Source organism: Pongo abelii, chromosome 20 (assembly GCF_028885655.2).
Source record: "Pongo abelii isolate AG06213 chromosome 20, NHGRI_mPonAbe1-v2.0_pri, whole genome shotgun sequence".
Classification (NCBI taxonomy): Eukaryota; Metazoa; Chordata; class Mammalia; order Primates; family Hominidae; genus Pongo; species Pongo abelii.
Genome location: NC_072005.2, coordinates 11,254,272 through 11,274,549, shown reverse-complemented (window position 1 = coordinate 11,274,549; position 20,278 = coordinate 11,254,272). Strand labels below are relative to the sequence as shown.

The window sequence follows — 20,278 nt, the reverse complement described above, 5'->3', positions numbered from 1 at the left end:
TTGCAGAGATTAGCTGAGTAGGAAGGGACTGGGAGGCACCACATCAGGTGGGTGGGTGGTTGACCCTATTCACTCTATCCTCAGGGGCCCCTCCAGTGACAGTGCAGGCTGCCACACTGGCCCGTGGCTCTGGTCGCCCCGCAAGCCTCTACCTGGCGCGTTCCAAGAGCATCAGCAGCAGCAACCCTGACCTCGCTGTGGCCCCTGGCTCTGTGGATGACGAGGTTTCCCGCATCCTGGCCAGCAAGGTAGGGCAAAGGGGGCCCTGGAATCTCTAGCCTCAGTGGTTGTGGTTGCCACGTGGGTGGGTGAAGAATCTCTGTTGATGAAGCATGGGAAACAACAGAGATGACAACGTGAATGAAGGCTTAACTCTGGGCAGCAGAGTTGGGCTGGGCTGTCTCAGGCTGTGGGATGTGGATCAGACTTTGTATTGAGCTCTGTACTCCATGACTGACCCGAGGATGGGTGGCAGAGCTTGGTGTGGCTGAACAAAGAGCAGTATATACCTAGTGTAGCAGGTGCATGTACACATTCACCTCATGCATATACCTACACAGGTGCATATACACATTCACCCTATGCATATATGTACACGGGTGCATATACACATTCACTCCCCCACGCATATACCTACACATTCACCCTATGCATATATGTACATGGGCACGTATACATGTTCACCCCATGCATGTGTGGACACAGTGTGTATATATATTCACCCCATGCATATATGTACACAGGTGTGTATACACATTCACCCCATGCATATACAGACACGGGTGCGTATACACATTCACCCCATGCATATACTTACGCAGGTGTATATACACAGTCATCCTGTGCCTGTATGTACCTGGGTCTGTATACACATTCACCTGATGCATAAACGTTTATGGGTGTGTATACACATGCACCCCATGCACAGACTTACAGGGGTGTGTATGCATGCACCTGTGGACCCACATACACAAGTTATGTATAGGCATGCACCCAATGGACCTATATACATATGCACATTTTTCAGGATTGTGTGTAGGTGCACACGTGGGCACATGTATGGTCCAGAACCGTGTCCACGCTTGGTATTTCATGCTGCTTTCCCTGCCCTCCACTGGGGATGCTACCACTTCTCCATGTATCTCCAGGGCATCGATCGCTCACACTCCTGGGTGAATTCCGCTTATGCTCCAGGAGGCAGTAAGGCTGTGCTGCGGCGGGCGCCCCCTTATTGTGGGGCCGACCCCAGACAGGTGCCCTTCCTACCTGTCCCTGCACTCATGTGACACCACCTCAGCATGAGCTCCTCCCACCTTCCTGGCTGCATCTGACTAACCTAGGGGGGCTGCCTGAAGGAGGTGGCAGAGACCCCTCTCCTGCCTTTGTTTGGGGCTGTGAAGTCTGTGTTTAGGCATCACTGGGTCATCTTAACCGGCCTTTTGCTGCCACATAGGCCACAGTCTCAGAAGGAGACAGAAGGCACAGGGGTGGTATGCAAATAGCATGCAAATGAAGTGCAAATCCAGTCACCCATAACCTCACTGCCCTGCATGGCCTATTCACCTCCCTTTAATCTACCCCGATCATGGGACTCTCAAAGGGCTGGAACGGAACCTCTCGGCTCCCCTATCCCATTTTAGACAAAGAGCTCCCCTTACCCTGCCTCTTTCCAGGTACCTGGTGTAGGGGGGGGCTTTGCCTCCAAACAGACCGGGTTCAAGTCCTAGCTCTGCTATGAGCTCACCCTGTGCTCTGAGCAATTGGATGCATCTTCCTGAGCCTCAGTTCTTCATTTGTAAAATGAAGATAACACTCCAAATTTTCTGATGCAGTTTGGACTCAAAATATAGTGCTCCCCCAGCAGTTCTGAGCCTGTGCTTGAGTTAGGGCTGAGGGCACTGCAGCGGGATTTTGTTGGGATGATAGATTCTTGGTCCGGCCTTGACCCTGAGCTTCTAGCTAGTTGGGGAAATAGACATGGATCAAACAAATGCATAAGTATATGATCACACAGCGTGGAAAGGAAGCAAGTAGCATCCGAATACCAGCTTCCCTCTGGGTGGTCTTGGGGGCTTCTCCAGGGGGGTGACATCTTTTGCTGGGACCTGAAGGGTGAGATAGAGTCAGCTAGGGAAGGGTGGGTGGGTGTGGGTGTTCAGGAAGAGGGAAAGGCACGTACAAATACTGGAACCAAGGTCAGAGGACTGTATGCACAGAGAGAAGGCTACAGGGCTTGCTTCCTTACACACTTGGCCCTAGGGCCTATTCCAGCCCTGTGCCCATCACCAAGGTAACCTGTACTCTGTGACAGGCCCAGGGGACTCCTAGAAGAACAAGCAGGGGGCCTTTGGGCAGTCATTTCCTTGGATTGCTGGGAATGTGGAAATCTGGGTGACACTGAGGCTGGGCCTTTTCAATGGAAGGCCCTCACGGTGCACAGTGAGTTGCCAGGGCATGGCTGGGACTGGGGTAGCTGGAGAGCCCTCAAGTGTCAGAGTAGGTCCCAGGGTTGGGTCGGCTCTGTCATCAGACCTCCTGTTCCTGCGAGCAGCCTCACCTCCTAACCAGCGAAGGAGGAAGCGAGAGTGGAGCTTGAACTCCTCTGCCCATATCCATTTCACAGATGGGGATACTGAGGCCCAAGCCAGGCTTGGGCAGGGCCAGGCCTGGAACCTTGGGCTCTCTCTGCTATTCCTGGCACCTCACCAACATCTCACCTCCTCTGTCCTTATCTTCCTGCCTTGTCTTTCTCCTCCTTCCCCATCTTGTGTTTAACCTCCTCTGTCTACACTCACCCTCCTCCACCTCTGCGTCCTCCTCTCTGTCCTCTAGACTCACTGACTCGGTCACACTCTGCACCTCGTCCACACTCACCCTTACCTTCTCTGGCCACACACACATTCTTGCTGTCTACACTGATTTCATCTCCTCTGCCTTCACCCCACATGCCATGGACCCATTCCCAGCCTTCGTGTGTTCTCGGTCCCGCTCCATCCACACTCCTCCTGCCTGTTGTGGTTGCATTGCTTTGTCACTGCCGTACTGTGTTTTCATTGTTATTCTCACCTCCTCCATCACATTCTTTTTTTTTTGAGACGGAGTCTTGCTCTTATCAGCCAGGCTGGAATGCAGTGGTGCAATCTCGGCTCACTGCAAGCTCTGCCTCCGAGGTTCAAGTGATTCTCCTGCCTCAGCCTCCCAAGTAGCTGGAATTACAGGTGCCTGCTACCACGCCCGGCTAATTTTTGTATTTTTAGTAGAGACGGGGTTTCACCATGTTGGCCAGGACGGTCTCGATCTCCTGACCTCATGATCCACCTGCCTTGGCCTCCAAAAGTGCTGGGATTACAGCTTACAGCATTCCTCCTTTTTTTTTTTTTTTTTTGAGACGGAGTCTTGCTCTGTCACCCAAGCTAGAGTGCAGTGGTACCATCACAGCTCACTGCAACCTCCAGGTTCCAGGGACAAGTGATCCTCCTGCTTTGGCCTCCTGAGGAGCTGGGACTACAGGCCCATGCCACCGGGCCCAGCCATATACATATATATATATATATATATATATATATTTTTTTTTTTTGGTCTTAGTAGAGTCAATGTCTGACTATGTTGCCCAGGCTGGTCTTAAACTCTTGGGTTCAAGCAGTCTTCCTATCCCAGCCTCCCAAAGTGCTGGGATAACAGGTATTGAGCCACCCCGCCCAGCCTCACGTTCTTCTCCCATACCCACACACCTTGATCTTGACTCACCCAGCTCTCTCCAGCTACTCTTTTATTTGTCCCTGCCTGCACTGCCCGGTCTACTCCCACAGCACGCTGGCCATGCCACCCACCCTCCCCTCCCCACCTACGCCGACCCATCTCTCTTTCCTGCCTGCCTCCATTGCCTGTCCATGGCCCTGGTCCATCCATGTGGAAGCATTTCTTTCTCTATATTCACACTAACCCACCTCTTTTCCCCCATCCCTGTCTGTGTGGACACGTCTTTCCTCCAACCACGTACCCCTTCAACTCATCCACACTAACCCTCTCCTCGCCATCACATCCCATCATAGGCCATCGACCGCAACTCTAGCCGAGCCTCCTCCTACCTCGAGGGTTCCTCCTCGGCCCCACCAGCCACCCAGCCGAGACCCACTGTGCAGAAGGTAGTGGGGGGAGGGGTGGATGACTCCATTTTTGTCCCGGCCCCCAGCAAAGGGGTGCAGTGCTCCTCCCCCATCCAGAGCCCAGGGGGTTCTGGCGAGCCCAGGGAAAGGGCACGTCCACTCCTCTTGCCCCTCTCCTCCTGCCTGGCTCCTGCTGCACTAACCCCGAGCCCTCCAGCTGCATCCTCTCCTGGCATGCCTCCAGAGGGGGTACGGGAAGGGGTGGCACCTCGCACTCTGTGACCCCTGCCTCTGTCCCCAGCTGCTTCATGAGGAGCTGGCTCTGCAGTGGGTGGTCAGCAGCAGTGCCGTACGCGAGGCCATCCTCCAGCACGCCTGGTTCTTCTTCCAGCTCATGGTGAGACCCCCTCCTCCCTGCCTGGTGACAAGAGACCCCCAGTGGAGCCCCTTCCTTTTTTAAAGAGAGAAGCCCCCTGGCCAGGCGTAGTGGCTCATGCATGTAATCCCAGAACTTTGGGAGGCCGAGGTGGGCGGATCACGAGGTCAGGAGATCGAGACCATCCTGGCTAACACGGTGAAACCCCATCTCTACTAAAAATACAAAAAAATTAGCCAGGCATGGTGGCGGGCGACTGTAGTCCCAGATACTCTGGAGGCTGAGGCAGGAGAATGGCGTGAACCCAGGAGGAGGAGCTTGCAGTGAGCCAAGATCGCACCACTGCACTCCAGCCTGGGCGACAGAGCGAGACTCCGTCTCAAACAAAAAAAAAAAAAAGAGAGAGAGAAGCCCCCTGAAATTGCACCTGAGATATTTGAGAAATGGCCCCAAGAGACCCCCCCCCGCCACTACCTAGGGAGGTGAGAGGCACTTCAGGTGGTATCTCCCTGGAGAGACTGTACCTGAAACCCCCTTTAGAGAGAGCCTCCCTTCCCCATGAGACTCTTTAAGGAGAGAAACCATTAAGAGACCCTCACCTAGATAGGAGACCTCCATCCTGCAAGAGATATTCCTGGATAGAGAGAGAAAGCTGTGGCCAAGCACAGTGGCTCACACCTGTAATCCCAGCACTTTGGGAGGCCGAGGCGGGTAGATCACTTGAGGTCAGGAGTTTGAGACTAGCCTGGCCAACGTGGTAAAACCCCATCTCTAGTAAAAATACAAAAGTTAGCCGGGCATAGTAGCGCGTGCATGTAATCTCAGCTACATGGGAGACTGAGGCAGGAGAATCGTTTGAACCCAGTAGGCAGAGGTTGCAGTGAGTCAAGATTATGCCACTGCACACCAGCCTGGGTGACAGGGCAAGACTCTATCTCAAAAAAAAAAAAAAAAAAAGGGAAAGCTTTCTGATCAAGGTAAGAGACATCCCTAAAACTCTTCAATAGGTTATTTGAAGCCCCTTCCCAGGGCCTGCTGGCTGCATCCCCTCTGGGCCTCCAATAAAGCTCCCTTCAAATCCAGTGCCTCAAGCCCCACCCTTTGTCCCGCTTCTGGACTTGCCCTGGGGAGACCCGCATGAGCCCCTCCCACACCCTCTCAGCCTTCCCACTCTCTACACTTGGCCTGGGATGCTCACAGGATCCGCCCACGGCTTTCTCAAGCCCCATCCATAGGTCACAAGCCCCACCCACATCCCTCAGGCCCCAGCTTCTACCTGCAGCTACAGGGCTCAAACCTACCTTCAGCCCACCTCCCTTGCCACTAAAGCCCCGCCCCTCCTGTCAAGCCTCCTCCACCCACAGCCCTTCAAGCCCCACCCACAGCCCTTCAAGCCCCACCTACAGCCCTTGAAATCCCACCCACAGCCCTCTCACCCCACCCCCAGGTGAAGAGTATGGCGCTGCACCTGCTTCTTGGCCAGCGACTAGACACACCCCGCAAGCTGCGCTTCCCTGGGCGCTTCCTGGACGACATCACTGCCTTGGTGGGCTCTGTGGGCCTGGAGGTCATCACCCGTGTCCACAAGGTGAGAGATGCAGGATCTCAATGGGGGAAGAAACCTGAGGGAGGACATAAAGCCAGCCAGGAGGGGGCGCCAATCCTGCCCAGTGCCTCCTGGCCGTAAGACCAGGAATCCGCTTTGCTGGATGGATCCGTCCATTCATTGTCTGTTTCTTGAGTGCCTGTGGTGTGCACAGCCCTGTGCTGGGTGTAGCAACATAACAATAAACAAAACAGACCCAAATCCTTACCCTCGTGTAGCTTTTAAGGGGAGACTTGAAGAAAGTGAGGGATCATTCCGTGCAATGTCTGGGGAAAGAGCATTCCAGGCAGGGGGAATAGCAGGTGCAAAGGCCCCGAGGCAAGACCATGCTTGGGCTAACAGGAGAGCAGTAAGGATGGCTAGATTGTAGTGAATGAGGAAGGAAATGAGGGTTGGTGGGAGCAGGAAAGTGACAAGGCAGATCCATTAGCCCTTAGCACAGAGTATACAGCAAGTGCTCAATAAATGGATGTTGATGTTCTGAGACCCTGACAGTAGACTTGTTCAGGCCCTGGATTACCAATTCTAATGCCCTCGGGGGATAGGCAGGCAATATTAGTCATAATAGTAATAATATTGAGCATTTATTGAGCACTTACTGTGTATCTAAGCATTTTATATGGATCATATCATTTTGTTGTTGTTGTTGTTGTTTGAGACAGAGTTTCACTCTTATTGCCCGGGCTGGAGTGCAATGGCGCGATCTTGGCTCACCGCAACCTCCGGCTCCCAGGTTCAAGTGATTCTCCTTGAATCACAGCCTCCCAAGTAGCTGGGATTACAGGCATGCGCCACCACGCCCGGCTAATTTTGTATTTTTAGTAGAGACAGGGTTTCTCCATGTTGGCCTGGCTGGTCTGGAACTCCTAACCTCAGGTGATCTGCCCGCCTTGCCCTCCAAAAGTGCTGGGATTACAGGCGTGAGCCACCGCGCCTGGCCTTGGATCATATCATTAAATTCTCACAACAACCCATGAAGTTAGTATTATTGTTATCTCCATTTTACTGTTGGGGAAACTGAGGCATCGAATGAATGAGTAGCTTAACCTTGTACCACACGACTGAGAAGGGGCAGAATGAGGCTTTTGAATCTGAGCCACCAGCTCCAGACCCCTCACTGTCAATACCAGTTTTAGTTGGGAAAGTGGGGCTTATGGTGGAGCAGAGGGCAGATGTCCACCTAACAGGGGTGACCATCACTCAATCCAGCCAACAGAAACCCTGCAGCAATGTGGCTCAGCTATGTCCAGATTGGCTGTTTTTGTTTTTGTTTGGAGATAGGGTCTTGCTGTGTTGCCCAGGCTGGAGCGCAGTGGTGCGATCATAGTTCACTGCAGCCTCGACCTCCTGGGCTCAAGGGATCCTCCCTCCTCAGCCTCCCAAGTAGCTGTGACCAGAGGCACAAGCCACCATACTCGGCAATTTTTTTATTTTTATTTTTATTTTTTAGTAGAGTCAGGGTCTCACTATGTTGCCCAGACTAGTCTCTAACTGCTGAGCTCAAGGGCTCCTCCCACTTTGGCTTCCCAAAGTGCCGGGATTACAAGCGTGAGCCACCATGCCTGGCCAGATTGTCTGGGGTTTTTTTGTGTGTGGTTTTGTTTTTGTTTTTTTATTTGTTTTTGTTTGAGACACGGTCTTGCTCTGTTGTCCAGACTAGAGTGTGGTGGTGTGATCATGGCTCACTGCAGCCTCAAACTCCTGGGCTGAAGCAATCCTCCCACCTCAGCCTCCAGAGTAGCTGGGGCTACAGGTGTGTGCTACCATACCCACCTATTTGTGTGTGTGTGTGTGTGTGTGTAGAGATGGGGTCTTGCTATGTCACCCACACCAGGAGATGGCCTGGTTTCTAAGGAGAAATGGGACCTCTGGATTTGATGGGAACTTTCCAGATTTTTGAAATGGCGTTCTGGCCCAGGCCAACCCTTGCACAATCGCATGTGACCTCCAAGCTGGTCTCAAGGGTTCTGGCCTTGTCTCACTGGAGCCTTCCCAAAGACTGACATTCCCAGGGGCTGATCCAGATGGTGAGGAAACTACCCCAAGAAAGAGATCCAGAGAAGAACAATACCTGTGATAATCCACTTTTTTTTTTGAGATGGAGTCTTGCTCTGTCCCCAAGGCTGCAGTGCAATGGCACGATCTTGGCTCACTGCAACCTCCGCCTCCCAGGTTCAAGCAATTCTCCTGCCTCAGCCTCTTGAGTAGCTGGGACTACAGGGGTGTGCCACCATGCCCGGCTAATTTTTTTTTTTTTTCTTTTTTTGAGACGGAGTCTCGTTCTGTCGCCCAGGTGGGAGTGCAGTGGTACCATCTTGGCTCACTGCAACCTCCGCCTCCTGGGTTCAAGTGAATCTCCTGGCTCAGCCTCCCAAGTAGCTGGGACTACAGGCGCCCGCCACCACCCCCGGCTAATTTTTTGTATTTTTAGTAGAGATGGGGTTTCACCATATTGGCCAGGCTGGTCTCAAACTCCTGACCCTATGATCCGCCCACCTCGGCCTCCTAAAGTGCTAGGATTACAGGTGTGAGCCACCATGCCTGGCCGGGTTGCAGGGATTTGAGGGCCACTGAGGCTAACTTGTGATGCCTCAGAGTGGCTCAAGAGAGTATGAGGGCAGAACGAGTACCAGCTGGGCCTCATCAGCCACCTCACTGTTCCCCGGACTTGCCAGGCACATCTTGCCTCAGGGCCTTTGCACTGACTGTTCCCTTAACCCAGGATGCCATTCTCCCCATGGCTCTTTGGTATCCTTCAGTATCTCTGAAAATGTCACCCCAGTCTGTTAAGGTTGGTGACAAGTAATTACAGGCCAGGCGTGGTGGCTCACGCCTGTAATCCCAACACTTTGGGAGGCTGAGGAGGGCGGATGACCGGAAGTCAGGAGTTCAAGACCAGCCTGACCAACATGGTGAAACCCTATCTCTACTAAAAACACAAAAATTAGCCAGGTGTGGTGGTGTGCGCTTGTAATCCCAGCTACTCAGGAGGCTGAGTCAGGAGAATCGCTTGAACCCGGGAGGCAGAGGTTGCAGTGAGCCGAGATTGTGCCATTGCACTATAGCCTGGGCGACAGAGCAAGACTCCATCTCAAAAAAAAAAAAAAGAAAGAAAGAAAAGTAATCACAGTTTTTGCCATTGAAAGTAATTGCAAAACTGCAATTACTTTTGCACCAATCTAATATTGTCTTTGAAGCACATAGAACTATCTGAAATTCTTGTTTATTTTGTGTCTCCCTGCCGCCCCCCCCTCCCCACACACACACTGGACTGAGTTGGACCTGCAGCAGGGATGGCATCTGCCTCATTCACAGGGCTTGGCACAGAGTAGATGCTCAGTAAAGCTCACATTAAATGGTGCTGAGAGGCCGGGTGTCATATCTCACTCCTGTAATCCCAGTACTTTGGGAAGCCAAGGCAGGCGGAACACCTGAGGTCAGGAGTTCAAGACCAGCCTGACCAACATGGCAAAACCCTGTCTCTACTAAAAATAAAAAAATTAGCCAGGCGTGGTGGTGGGTATCTGTAATCCAAGCTACTGGGGAAGCTGAGGCAGGAGAATCGCTTCAACCTGGGAGGCAGAAGTTGCGGTGAGCCAAGATCGTGCCACTGTACGCCAGCCTTAGTGACAGAGCAGGACTCCGTCTCAAAAAATAAATAAATAAATTAATTAAAATGAAAATAAAAATAAATGATGCTGAGAGTCGATCAGTTAGGGCAGAGGCTAATTTGCTTCAACACAGTCACAAGTGATTTAAATAACCAAAGCTTATTTCTGAGCATTAAGTAGGTTGTGGAGGCATCACTGTGTGGGCCTGGCCCTGGCAGTTCCCCGGCACCCACCTGCTTCTGCCATATAAGTGGCCACCTCACTTTCCCCTCAAATCCCATTGGCCAGAATTGGTCATGTGGTTCCACTGCAAGGGAGGCTGGGAAATATAGTCTCTCCCCAGCTCTGAACTCTGGACAGAGAGTGAGAGGATCTTGCAGGGAGTTAGCCCATATCTGCCTTGGTGTCTTAAGGAGCATGGGAGGGGAAGGCAGCCTGAGGAGGACAACCAGGAAGTCCCAGGGTCACCACAGCCCAGAGACGAAGGCTTTGGGGCAGTGATACAGCTCCTAGGGGTGGCAGATAATCTTGGTGAGAGCCAAGCTCCTGTGGGGGCTGAGGTTTGGGGAGGAGGTATGGGTGTGTGGGTTGACAGGCACCTGTGTCTCCAGGATGTGGAGCTGGCCGAGCGCCTCAACGCCAGCCTGGCCTTCTTCCTCAGTGACCTTCTGTCCCTGGTGGACCGGGGCTTTGTCTTCAGCCTGGTCCGGGCCCACTACAAGCAGGTAGGAGTGGGCGTGGGCAGAGTGGGCATGGCATGGATGGAAGGCGGAGCAATGTTGACATCACTGATGGCCGCCCCTCTCCCGCAGGTGGCCACGCGGCTCCAGTCGTCCCCTAATCCAGCGGCCCTGCTGACCCTGCGCATGGAATTCACCCGCATCCTGTGCAGCCATGAGCACTACGTGACCCTCAACCTCCCCTGCTGCCCCCTGTCACCCCCAGCCTCGCCCTCCCCCTCTGTGTCCTCTACCACCTCCCAGGTGGGCTGGCTTCACTTCTGCCTCCTCTCTTTGACCTACAACCTCTCACCTTCAGTCCATCTCCTATGGTTCCCTCATCTCTGTCCCTTTCACGGTGGACCACTGCCTAGGTGAACTAATCCCTTATGTTTGACTTTTGACCTCTGACCGTTCACCTCTCCTGTCATTCTCAGCAATTTCCTAGAAGGACTAACTTCTGATTTCTCTCCCCTAAATCCTAACTCCCAACCTAGCGTTCCATCTGCTATTTCTCAGTCCTCTGACTTTTGACCCCATGCCCTGTTACATCACAGATGGGTTAACGTCAGCCTCTCACTTCTGGCCTTGAAACCCATACCCACTGTCACCTCCAGATGACTTAACATCAGTCTCTCATCTGTGGCTATTGGCATCATGATTTCTGTCACCTCCAAGATGGCTTTAATGGTGACCTCCCACCTCTGACCCTTGACCACTGGCATCCCCCATTTTTCCCCCACTCTCTGCAGAGCTCCACCTTCTCCAGCCAAGCCCCAGACCCGAAGGTGACCAGCATGTTCGAACTGAGTGGACCATTCCGGCAGCAGCATTTCCTAGCTGGGCTCCTGCTGACGGAGCTGGCACTGGCCCTTGAACCTGAGGCTGAGGGGTGAGTAGAGCTCCTGTCTAACCCCAGGACAGGTGGGACAGTCCAGGAGCCATGTCCACCCTGTCCTGAGCACTTCATTACCCCACAGGGCATTCCTGTTGCACAAGAAGGCCATCAGTGCTATGCACAGCCTGCTATGTGGCCATGACACTGACCCCCGCTACGCCGAGGCCACTGTGAAGGCTCGTGTGGCCGAGCTGTACCTGCCACTGCTATCGATTGCACGGGATACCTTGCCACGGCTGCATGACTTTGCTGGTCAGTGGCCCGGGGAAGATGGGGTCACATGATCCAGGGACTTGGTCACAGAAGGCACAGGATAGTAAAGGTGGGAGAACACAGTCACTGGTATAAGTATAGACATTAGGATTAGCAGAGCAGGTTAAAGTGCTAGGACAGACTACTTAAGTCATAACATCTCTGAGCCTCAGGTTTCTCCCCTGTAATGGAGACAGTAACAACACCAACTACTTATAAGGTTATGTGAAAATGTGGGGGGCTGCAGTACTGAGAGATTGTCAGCCTACAATAGATGGGAGATATTATTGTACCATTTATTATTTTCTAAGAAGAGCAGAAAGTAGGGAACATCCAAGTGAGGAAACGATTGGAGTTCATTCATTCACTCATTTTCAACAAACATTTATAGGCATTGTTGAGGGGGGTGGTATAACAGTGGTTGGAAGTACAAAATTGGGATTTGTGGGTGGATGCCTTTCATCAGTTTGGGGAAATTCTCAACCATTCTCACTTGAATTTTTTTCTGCCTCATTTTCACTCTTCACTCCTGGGACTCCAATTACACACATATTAGGCCTTTTGATCACATCTGTTATGTCCTGTTCTGTTTTTTCCATTCTTTCCTCTCTGTAATCCAACCGGGAAGTTTTTTGTTCGCTTGTCTATGAGTTCACCACTTATGTCTTCTGTTGTGCCCAGTGTCCTGTTGACCCCATCCATTGAGTTCTTAATTTCAGATATTAGGCTGGGCGCGGTGGCTTACGCCTGTAATCCCAGCACTTTGGGAGGCCAAGGTGGGCGGATCACGAGGTCAGGAGATTGAGACCATCCTGGCTAACATGGTGAAACCCTGTCTCTACTAAAAATACAAAAAATTAGCTGGGCGTGGTGGTGGGCGCCTGTAGTCCCAGCTACTCGGGAGGCTGAGGCAGGAGAATGGCATGAACCCGGGAGGCGGAGCTTGCAGTGAGCCAAGATCACGCCACTGCACTCCAGCCTGGGCGACAGAGAGAGACTCCGTCTCAAAAAAAAAAAAAAAAAAAATTCAGATATTATATATTTTTTTCCATTGTAAAATATCCATGTGATTTTTTTGGTAGATCCCAATTCCCTGTTGAAATTCTCCATCTTTTGTCTCATTTTTGCTCATCTTTTCTTCTAACTTTAAAAGTTTCTATTTGCTGACTTCAAGATTTGATCATCTATGTGTCTGCTTCTGTTGTCTCTTTTTCTCTCTTATCCACCACATTTTCCTGCCTCATCACTTGTCTTGTAGTTTTTTATTATATTCTGGACATTGTATAAAAAAGAACCACAGGGTTGAAGCAATGGCATCTTTGTCCAGTGAGAGGTGTCCTTTCCCTCTCTTAGGCAGATAGGATAACAGGCTGATCACCTCAGTCCAATCAGGAATTGAGCTAGGCTGGACTGGGCTAGAGCTTTATTTACACTCAGTCTTCCTTTTGTTTCAGGAGACTCTAGGGCAAGATCTGCTATATATTTGTTGACAACTCCTCCCTCTGTTGAGACTTTTTAGCGGAGAGAATGGGGATTACCTTTTTAAGAGCATAGACTTGGGAACCAGACTGTTGAGGATAAAATTGTAGCTTTTGGGCTGGGCACATGTGGTTCACACCTGTAATCCCAGCACTTTGGGAGGCCGAGGCAGGTGGACCACCTGAGGTCAGGAGATCGAGACCAGCCTGGACAACACGGTAAAACCCTGTCTCTCCTAAAAATACAAACATTAGCTTGGCATCATGGTGGGCACGGTAATCCAAGCTACTTGGGAGGCTGAGGCAGGAGAATCGCTTGAACCTGGGAGATGGAGGTCACAGTGAGCCGAGATCGTGCCATTGCACTCCAGCCTGGGCAACAAGAACAAAACTGTCTCAAAAAAACAAAAAACAAAATTGTAGCTCTTCCATTTACCTGCTATGTGACGCTGGGCAAGTAACTTAACCTCTCTGTACCTCAATTTCTTCATCCATAAAGTGGGACTAATGAAAGTACTTACCTCCATATGGTTGTTTTGATGATTCAGAGTAAATTTTTTTTTTTTTTTTGAGACAGAGTCTCGCTCTTGCCCAGGCTGGAGTGCAGTGGCACTATTTCGGCTCACTGCAAGCTCCGCCTCCTGGGTTGACAGCATTCTCCTGCCTCAGCCTCCCGAGTAGCTGGGACTACAGGTGCCCGCCACCACGCCTGGCTAATTTTTTTTGTATTTTTAGTAGAGACAGAGTTTCACCGTGTTAGCCAGGATGGTCTCGATCTCCTGACCTTGTGATGCTCCCGCCTCGGCCTCAGAAAGTGCTGGGATTACAGGCGTGAGCCACCACGCCCAGCCGATTAACAGTGATTTTTTTAAGCCAGGCTCGGTGGCTCATGCCTGTAGTCCCAGCACTTTGGGAGGCCGAGGTGGGCAGATCACAAGGTCAGGAGTTCGAGACCAGCCTGACCAACATGGTGAAACCTGGTCTCTACTAAAAATACAAAAAAAATTAGGCAGGCATGATGCTGCATGCCTGTAATCCCAGCTACTTAGGAGGCTGAGGCAGGAGAATCACTTGAACCCGGGAGGCAGAGGTTGCAGTGAGCCGAGATCGCGTCACTGCACTCCAGTCTAGACAACAGAGCAAGGCTCCATCTCAAAAAAAAAAAAAAAAAAACCGGGCGCACTGGCTCATGCCTGTAATCTCAGCACTTTGGGACGCCGAGGCGGGCAGATCACGAGGTCAGGAGTTCAAGACCAGCCTGGCCAACACAGTGAAACCCCATCTCTACTAAAAATACAAAAATTAGCCAGGCATGGTGGCACGCGCCTGCAGTCCCAGCTACTCGGGAGGCTGAGGCAGGAGAATCACTAGAACCTGGGAGGCGGAGGTTGTGGTGAGCCAGGATCATGCCACTGCACTCCAGCCTGGGCAACAGAGTGAGACTCCGCCTCAAAAAAAAAAAAAAAAAAGTGATTTTTTTTTTTTTTTCTTGAGCTCCTATGATTTGAAAGAGTGAATATTTTTAAAGTCCCTAGAACAGCACCTGGCACATAGGAGATACCATATAAGTGTTGATTGATGCTGTAGTAATAACATCAAGGCCAGGTGCAGTGGCTCACACCTGTAATCCCAGCACTTTGGGAGTCCAAGGTGGGCGGATCACTTGAGTCCAGGAGTTGAGGACCAGCCTAGACAACCTACTGAGACCACGTCTCTGCAAAAAGTACAAAAATTAGCTGGGCGTGGCAGCACACACCTGCAGTTCCAACTACTCAGGAGGCCGAAGTGGGAGGATCACTTGAGTTCAGGAGGTTGAGACTGCAGTAAGCCAAGATTGTGCCACTGCACTCCAGCCTGGGTGACAGAGTGAGATCCTGTCTGAAAAAAATAAAATAAAATTGGCCAAGTGCAGTGGCTCACGCCTGTAATCCTAATACTTTGGGAGGCCAAGGCGGGCAGATCATTCGAGGTCAGGAGTTTGAAACCAGTCTGGCCAATGTGGTAAAACCCCATCTATACTAAAAATACAAAAATTAGCCATGCATGGTGGCACGCACCTGTAATACCAGCTACTCGGGAGGCGGAGGCACGAGAATTGCTTGAACCTGGGAGACAAAGGTCGCAGTGGGCCAAGATGGCGCCACTGTACTCCAGCTTATGCGACAAAGAAAGACTCTATCCAAAAAAAAATAAAATAGGCCAGGTGCCATGGCTCATGCCTATAGTCCCAGCACTTTGGGAGGCTGAGACAGGCGGATCACAAGGTCAGGAGTTTGAGACCAGCCTGGCCAACATGGTGAAACCCCGTCTCTACTAAAAATACAAAAATTAGCCGGGTGTGGTGGCGGGCGCCTATAATCACAGCTACTCGGGAGTCTGAGGCAGGAGAATCGCTTGAACCTGGGAGGCGGAGGTTGCAGTGAGCTGAGATCATGCCATTGCACTCCAGCCTGGGCAACAGAGCAAGACTCCGTCTCAAAAAATAATGATAAATAAAATAAGTACAATAAGTGAATTCCAGGAGCAGACAACCAGAGACCCACTCTTGGGACTGTTGTGAGGGAAAACTTCTTTTTTTTTTTTTTTTTTGAGACAGAGTGTCGCTCTGTTGCCCAGGCTGGAGTGCAGTGGTGTGATCTCGGCTCACTGTAACCTCCACCTCCCAGGTTCAAGTGATTCTCGTGCCACAGCCTCCCAAGTAGCTGGGATTACAGGCACCCGCCACCACACCCAGCTAATTTTTTGTAATTTTAGTAGAGATGGGATTTTGCCACGTTGGCCAGGCTGGTCTCGAACTCCTGACCTCAGGTGATCCACCTGCCTCTGCCTCCCAAAGTGTTGGGATTACAGGCGTGAGCCACCGTGCCTGGCCATGAGGGAAGACTTCTGAAATTTGAGACAGGGACAGCACTTACCAAGGGTTTATCTTTCTTTCCCTCTGTCTTTCCCTGCCAGAGGGCCCAGGTCAGCGGTCAAGACTGGCCTCAATGCTTGACTCAGACACAGAAGGCGAAGGGGACATTGCGGGTACCATCAACCCCTCTGTGGCCATGGCGATTGCTGGTGGCCCCCTGGCCCCTGGCTCCCGGGCCAGCATCTCCCAGGGGCCACCAACGGTGAGTAGGGAGCCTTGTCCCCATAGACATCATCCACTTTGAATGAGAGAAGCCATGTATCAAGATACAGACTGGCCAGGATTCATCTCACATGGAAAAAATGGAAATTGACTTTGATTCCTCTCTGGCCCCAGGCTTCTCGCGCAGGCTGTGCCCTCTCTGCTGAGTCAAGCCGAACCTTGCTGGCGTGTGTGCTGTGGGTGCTGAAAAACGCCGAGCCAGCGCTCCTGCAGCGCTGGGCCACTGACCTGACACTCCCCCAGCTGGGACGTCTGTTGGACTTGCTGTACCTCTGCCTGGCTGCCTTTGAGTACAAGGTTCGAGGGCGTGGGCAGGAGATGATGGAGGAGGCAGGCTAAGGATGTACCCAGGGCCCCAGCATGCTGCAGGCTGAGTGGGAAGGAGTGGACTGTCTTTGTGCAGAGGACTCTGTGGGACTGAGAGGAAAGGGGTAGACTGTTTCTGTGCTGAGGCAAGGAATAAGGTCAGAAGTGCCTTTGTGAATAGAATTTGGAAGGTGGAGGCCGGGCGCAGTGGCTCACACCTGTAATCCCAGCACTTTGGGAGGCCGAGGCAGGTGGATCGCCTGAGGTCAGGAGTTCAAGACCAGTCTGGCCAACATAGTGAAACCCCGTCTCTACTAAAAATACAAAATAATAGCTGGGCGTGGTGGTGCGCACCTGTAGTCCCAGCTACTCAGGAGGCTGAGACAGGAGAATCGCTTGAACCCAGGAGGTGGAGGTTGCAGTGAGCTGAGATTGTGCCACTGCACACCAGCCTGGGCAACAGAGTGAGACTCCATCTCAAAAAAAAGAAGAAAGAAATTTTTTTAAAACAGGGCCTGGTGCGGTGGCTCACGCCTGTAATCCCAGCACTTGAGGAGGCTAAGGCAGGCAAACTGCTTGAGCACACAAGTTTGAGACCAGCCTGGGCAGCATGGTGAAACCCCATCTCTACGAAAAATACAAAAACTACCTAAGCATGGTGGCACATGCTTGTAGTCCCAGCTACGGAAGTGGCTGAGGTGGACTGCTTGAGCCCAGGAGGTGGAGGTTGCAGTGAGCCAAGATCGTGCCACTGCTCTTCAGCCTGGGCGACAGAGTGAGACAGACTCAATGTTTTAAGAAAAAAAAAAAAGGTTTTTTTGGTAAGTGCTAAGAATTTAGAGGAAAAAGGTAAACTGTCTTTAAGCACAGGGGCCCGGAGGTAAGAAAGAGCACAAAGAAAGGGGGCCAGCCAAGGTCCCCCCGAAAAGAGCAGAGTCAACCTTGAACCCCAGTTCTCTGCACCCCCCAGGGGAAAAAGGCCTTTGAACGCATCAACAGCCTCACCTTCAAAAAATCGCTGGATATGAAGGCGCGGCTAGAGGAAGCCATCCTGGGCACCATTGGAGCTCGACAAGAAATGGTTCGGCGAAGTCGTGGTAAGAGGGTGACATACCCACATGTCCCCATCCCACCAGCTGCTCCCACCTTGTGTCAAGGGGACCCCATGAAGGGGGCCATCCCTAGCTTCCTTTCTGCCTCACTTTTCCTGGAGAGAAGTCCACGCGTCATCACCACACACGCACCTGTGCGTCCCCATCTGTCACTCGTGTCTGCCCTGTGCGTCCACCCGGCAGGCTTCTGCTCCACCCAGTGCCCTCATGGGTCAGCCCACATGAATATCTTCATGCCTGTGCATTTCTTCTGATGTTCACATGTGCCCTGTGTTTTTACGCATCTGTGATCGTGTGCCCACGCGTCTCAGAGAGGAGCCCGTTTGGGAATCCGGAGAACGTGCGCTGGCGGAAAAGCGTCACACACTGGAAGCAAACTTCAGACCGCGTGGACAAGTAGGTGTGGGCAGGAGGGTGTTTGCTGAGTTCAGAACAGTTCAGGCCGAGGCAGGAGGATTGCTTGAGTCCAGGAGTTCGAGACCAGCCTGGGCAACATAGTGAGACCCTGTCTCTACCAAAAATTTAAAAATTAGCCGGGCATGGGCCAGGCGTGGTGGCTCACGCCTGTAATCCCAGCACTTTGGGGGGCCGAGGCGGGCAGATCACAAGATCAGGAGATCGAGACCATCCTGGCTAACACGGTGAAACCCCGTCTCTACTAAAAATACAAAAAATTGGCCTGGCGCAGTGGCGGGCTCCTGTAGTCCCAGCTACTAGGGAGGCTGAGGCAGGAGAATGGTGTGAACCCAGGAGGCGGTGCTTGCAGTGAGCCAAGATCAAGCCACTGCACTCCAGCCTGGGCGACAGAGCGAGACTCCATCTCAAAAAAAAAAATAAAAAATTAGCCGGGCGTGGTGGCGTGTGCCTGTCGAGCTACTCATGAGTCTGAGGTGGGAGGATGACTTGAGCCTGGGACGTTGAGGCTGCAGTGAGCTGGTGATCACACCACTGCACTCCAGCCTGGGCAATAGAGCAAGACCCTGTCTCAGAAAACAAAAAAACAAAAAACAGAACAGCTTCCAGGGAGCCAGCGCCCCCTGGGCTGCCAGGGGAAGGAGAGAGCTCAGCCATGGAGTAGGATCTCACCCTGAGTAGGCCCCCAAGACCTCCCTTCCCCTTCCAGGACCAAGGATGAAATGGAACACGAGGCCTTAGTGGAAGGGAACCTGGCAACCGAGGCAAGCCTAGTGGTTCTGGACACACTGGAGATCATCGTGCAGGTAGGGCTTGATCCAGCATCTGCCTTGTGCTCTGAGCCCAACTGCAGTGCCCTGTTATCTCTGACTCCATAATCCCTCTCCTTCCCTTTCCCCATAACCACCCTAGGCTCTAACACCTGGATTTCTGACCCCCTCCCTTCCAGACGGTGATGCTTTCAGAAGCCCGGGAGAGCATCTTGGGGGCAGTGCTGAAGGTTGTGCTGTACAGCCTGGGCAGTGCCCAGAGTGCCCTCTTCTTGCAGCATGGCCTGGCCACCCAGAGGGCCCTTGTGTCCAAGGTAAGCACCACTCAACAACCATGATTCTTAGAAAAACAGTAGAAGCTCTAGGCTGAGCACAGTGGCTCATGCCTCTAATCCCAGCACTTTGGGAGGCCGAGGTGGGAGGATCGCTTGAGGCCAGGAGTTTGAGACCAACCTGGGCAACATAGTGAGGCCCCTGTCTCTATAAAAAAATTAAAAATTAGCTAGGAGTAGGCATGGTGGCTCACACCTGTAATCCCAGCACTTTGGGAGGCTGAGGTGGGAGGATCGCTTGAGGCCAGGAGTTCAAGACCAGCCTGGGCAAGACGGTGAGACCCCATTTCTACAAAAAAATTAATCGAGTGTGGTGGCATGCACCTGTGGTCCTAGCTACTCAGAAGGCTGAGGATCACTTGAGCCTGGGAGGTCAAGGCTACAGTGAGCCATGATCGCGCCACTGGACTCCAGCCTAGGCAACACAGTGAGAGCCTGTCTCAAAAAAAAAGGTTGGCCAGGCAGGATGGCACACACCTGAGATCCCAGCTACTAGGGAGCTACTAGGGACGCTGAGGCAGGAGGATGGCTTGAGCCTGGGAGTTCAAAGCTGCAGTGAGCTGTGATCGTGCCACTGCACTCCAGCCTGGAAGACAAGAGCAAAACTCCGTCTCAAAAAAAAAAAAAGTAGCTCATTCATTGAGCACTTACTGTGTGCTCTGAAACTCCATGGAGCTGACTGCTTTGCCACAGTTTACAGTGGAAGGAAGGCAGAATCAGAGTGGCCAAGTCACTCACCCGGGGTCACACAGCAAGGGGCTGAAACCCAGGTCTGACTCCGAACCCAGTGGTACTTGGCCAAAGAGGACAGAACACAAACCCCTGCCCAAGCAGTCCTCGTTTGGGCCAGTCCCCTTCTGAGCCAGAACGGGGAGGGGCTGGACAGTGTCTGTCTGGGTCCTTGGGGGCAGTTCCCGGAGCTGCTGTTCGAGGAGGACACGGAGCTGTGTGCCGACCTGTGCCTGAGGCTCCTACGACACTGTGGCAGCCGCATCAGCACCATCCGCATGCACGCCAGCGCCTCGCTGTACCTGCTCATGCGACAGAACTTTGAGATCGGCCACGTGAGTGGGGACTAGGAGGCATGGTCCACACATGGCTCTGGTCAGGATGGCCGGCGGCGTCTCAGTGCCATGCAGGGAGTGAGGGAGGGGGAGACAGT

The 20,278-nt window shown here is 52.4% G+C and overlaps 1 protein-coding gene and 1 long non-coding RNA gene across 9 annotated transcripts in view; one reads left to right on the top strand and one right to left on the bottom strand.

Annotated features, from left to right (window-relative positions):
- The window catches only part of DOCK6 (dedicator of cytokinesis 6), a 63,306-nt gene that overhangs the window by 29,378 nt on the left and 13,650 nt on the right, over positions 1–20,278 (top strand). For 4 of the 8 annotated variants that reach the window (XM_024237575.3, XM_063719938.1, XM_054539687.2 and 1 more), the window contains exons 22-37: positions 85–248; positions 1,149–1,253; positions 4,053–4,145; positions 4,408–4,503; positions 5,930–6,070; positions 10,311–10,424; positions 10,512–10,682; positions 11,171–11,310; positions 11,399–11,568; positions 16,002–16,162; positions 16,297–16,479; positions 17,459–17,585; positions 17,912–17,996; positions 18,724–18,820; positions 18,964–19,098; positions 20,028–20,180. In XM_024237575.3, coding sequence (XP_024093343.2) covers positions 85–248; positions 1,149–1,253; positions 4,053–4,145; positions 4,408–4,503; positions 5,930–6,070; positions 10,311–10,424; positions 10,512–10,682; positions 11,171–11,310; positions 11,399–11,568; positions 16,002–16,162; positions 16,297–16,479; positions 17,459–17,585; positions 17,912–17,996; positions 18,724–18,820; positions 18,964–19,098; positions 20,028–20,180 — 2,135 coding nt within the window. The remainder of the gene's footprint in view (positions 1–84; positions 249–1,148; positions 1,254–4,052; positions 4,146–4,407; positions 4,504–5,929; positions 6,071–10,310; positions 10,425–10,511; positions 10,683–11,170; positions 11,311–11,398; positions 11,569–16,001; positions 16,163–16,296; positions 16,480–17,458; positions 17,586–17,911; positions 17,997–18,723; positions 18,821–18,963; positions 19,099–20,027; positions 20,181–20,278) is intronic. The other 4 variants (XM_054539692.2, XM_054539688.2, XM_024237576.3 and 1 more) reach the window with 3 other exon arrangements.
- Positions 11,846–14,981, bottom strand: LOC134760688 (uncharacterized). Its single transcript, XR_010138562.1, has 2 exons — positions 14,803–14,981; positions 11,846–13,418 (listed from the first exon to the last, which is right to left on the bottom strand). It is a non-coding gene; the product is annotated as an uncharacterized LOC134760688 (long non-coding RNA).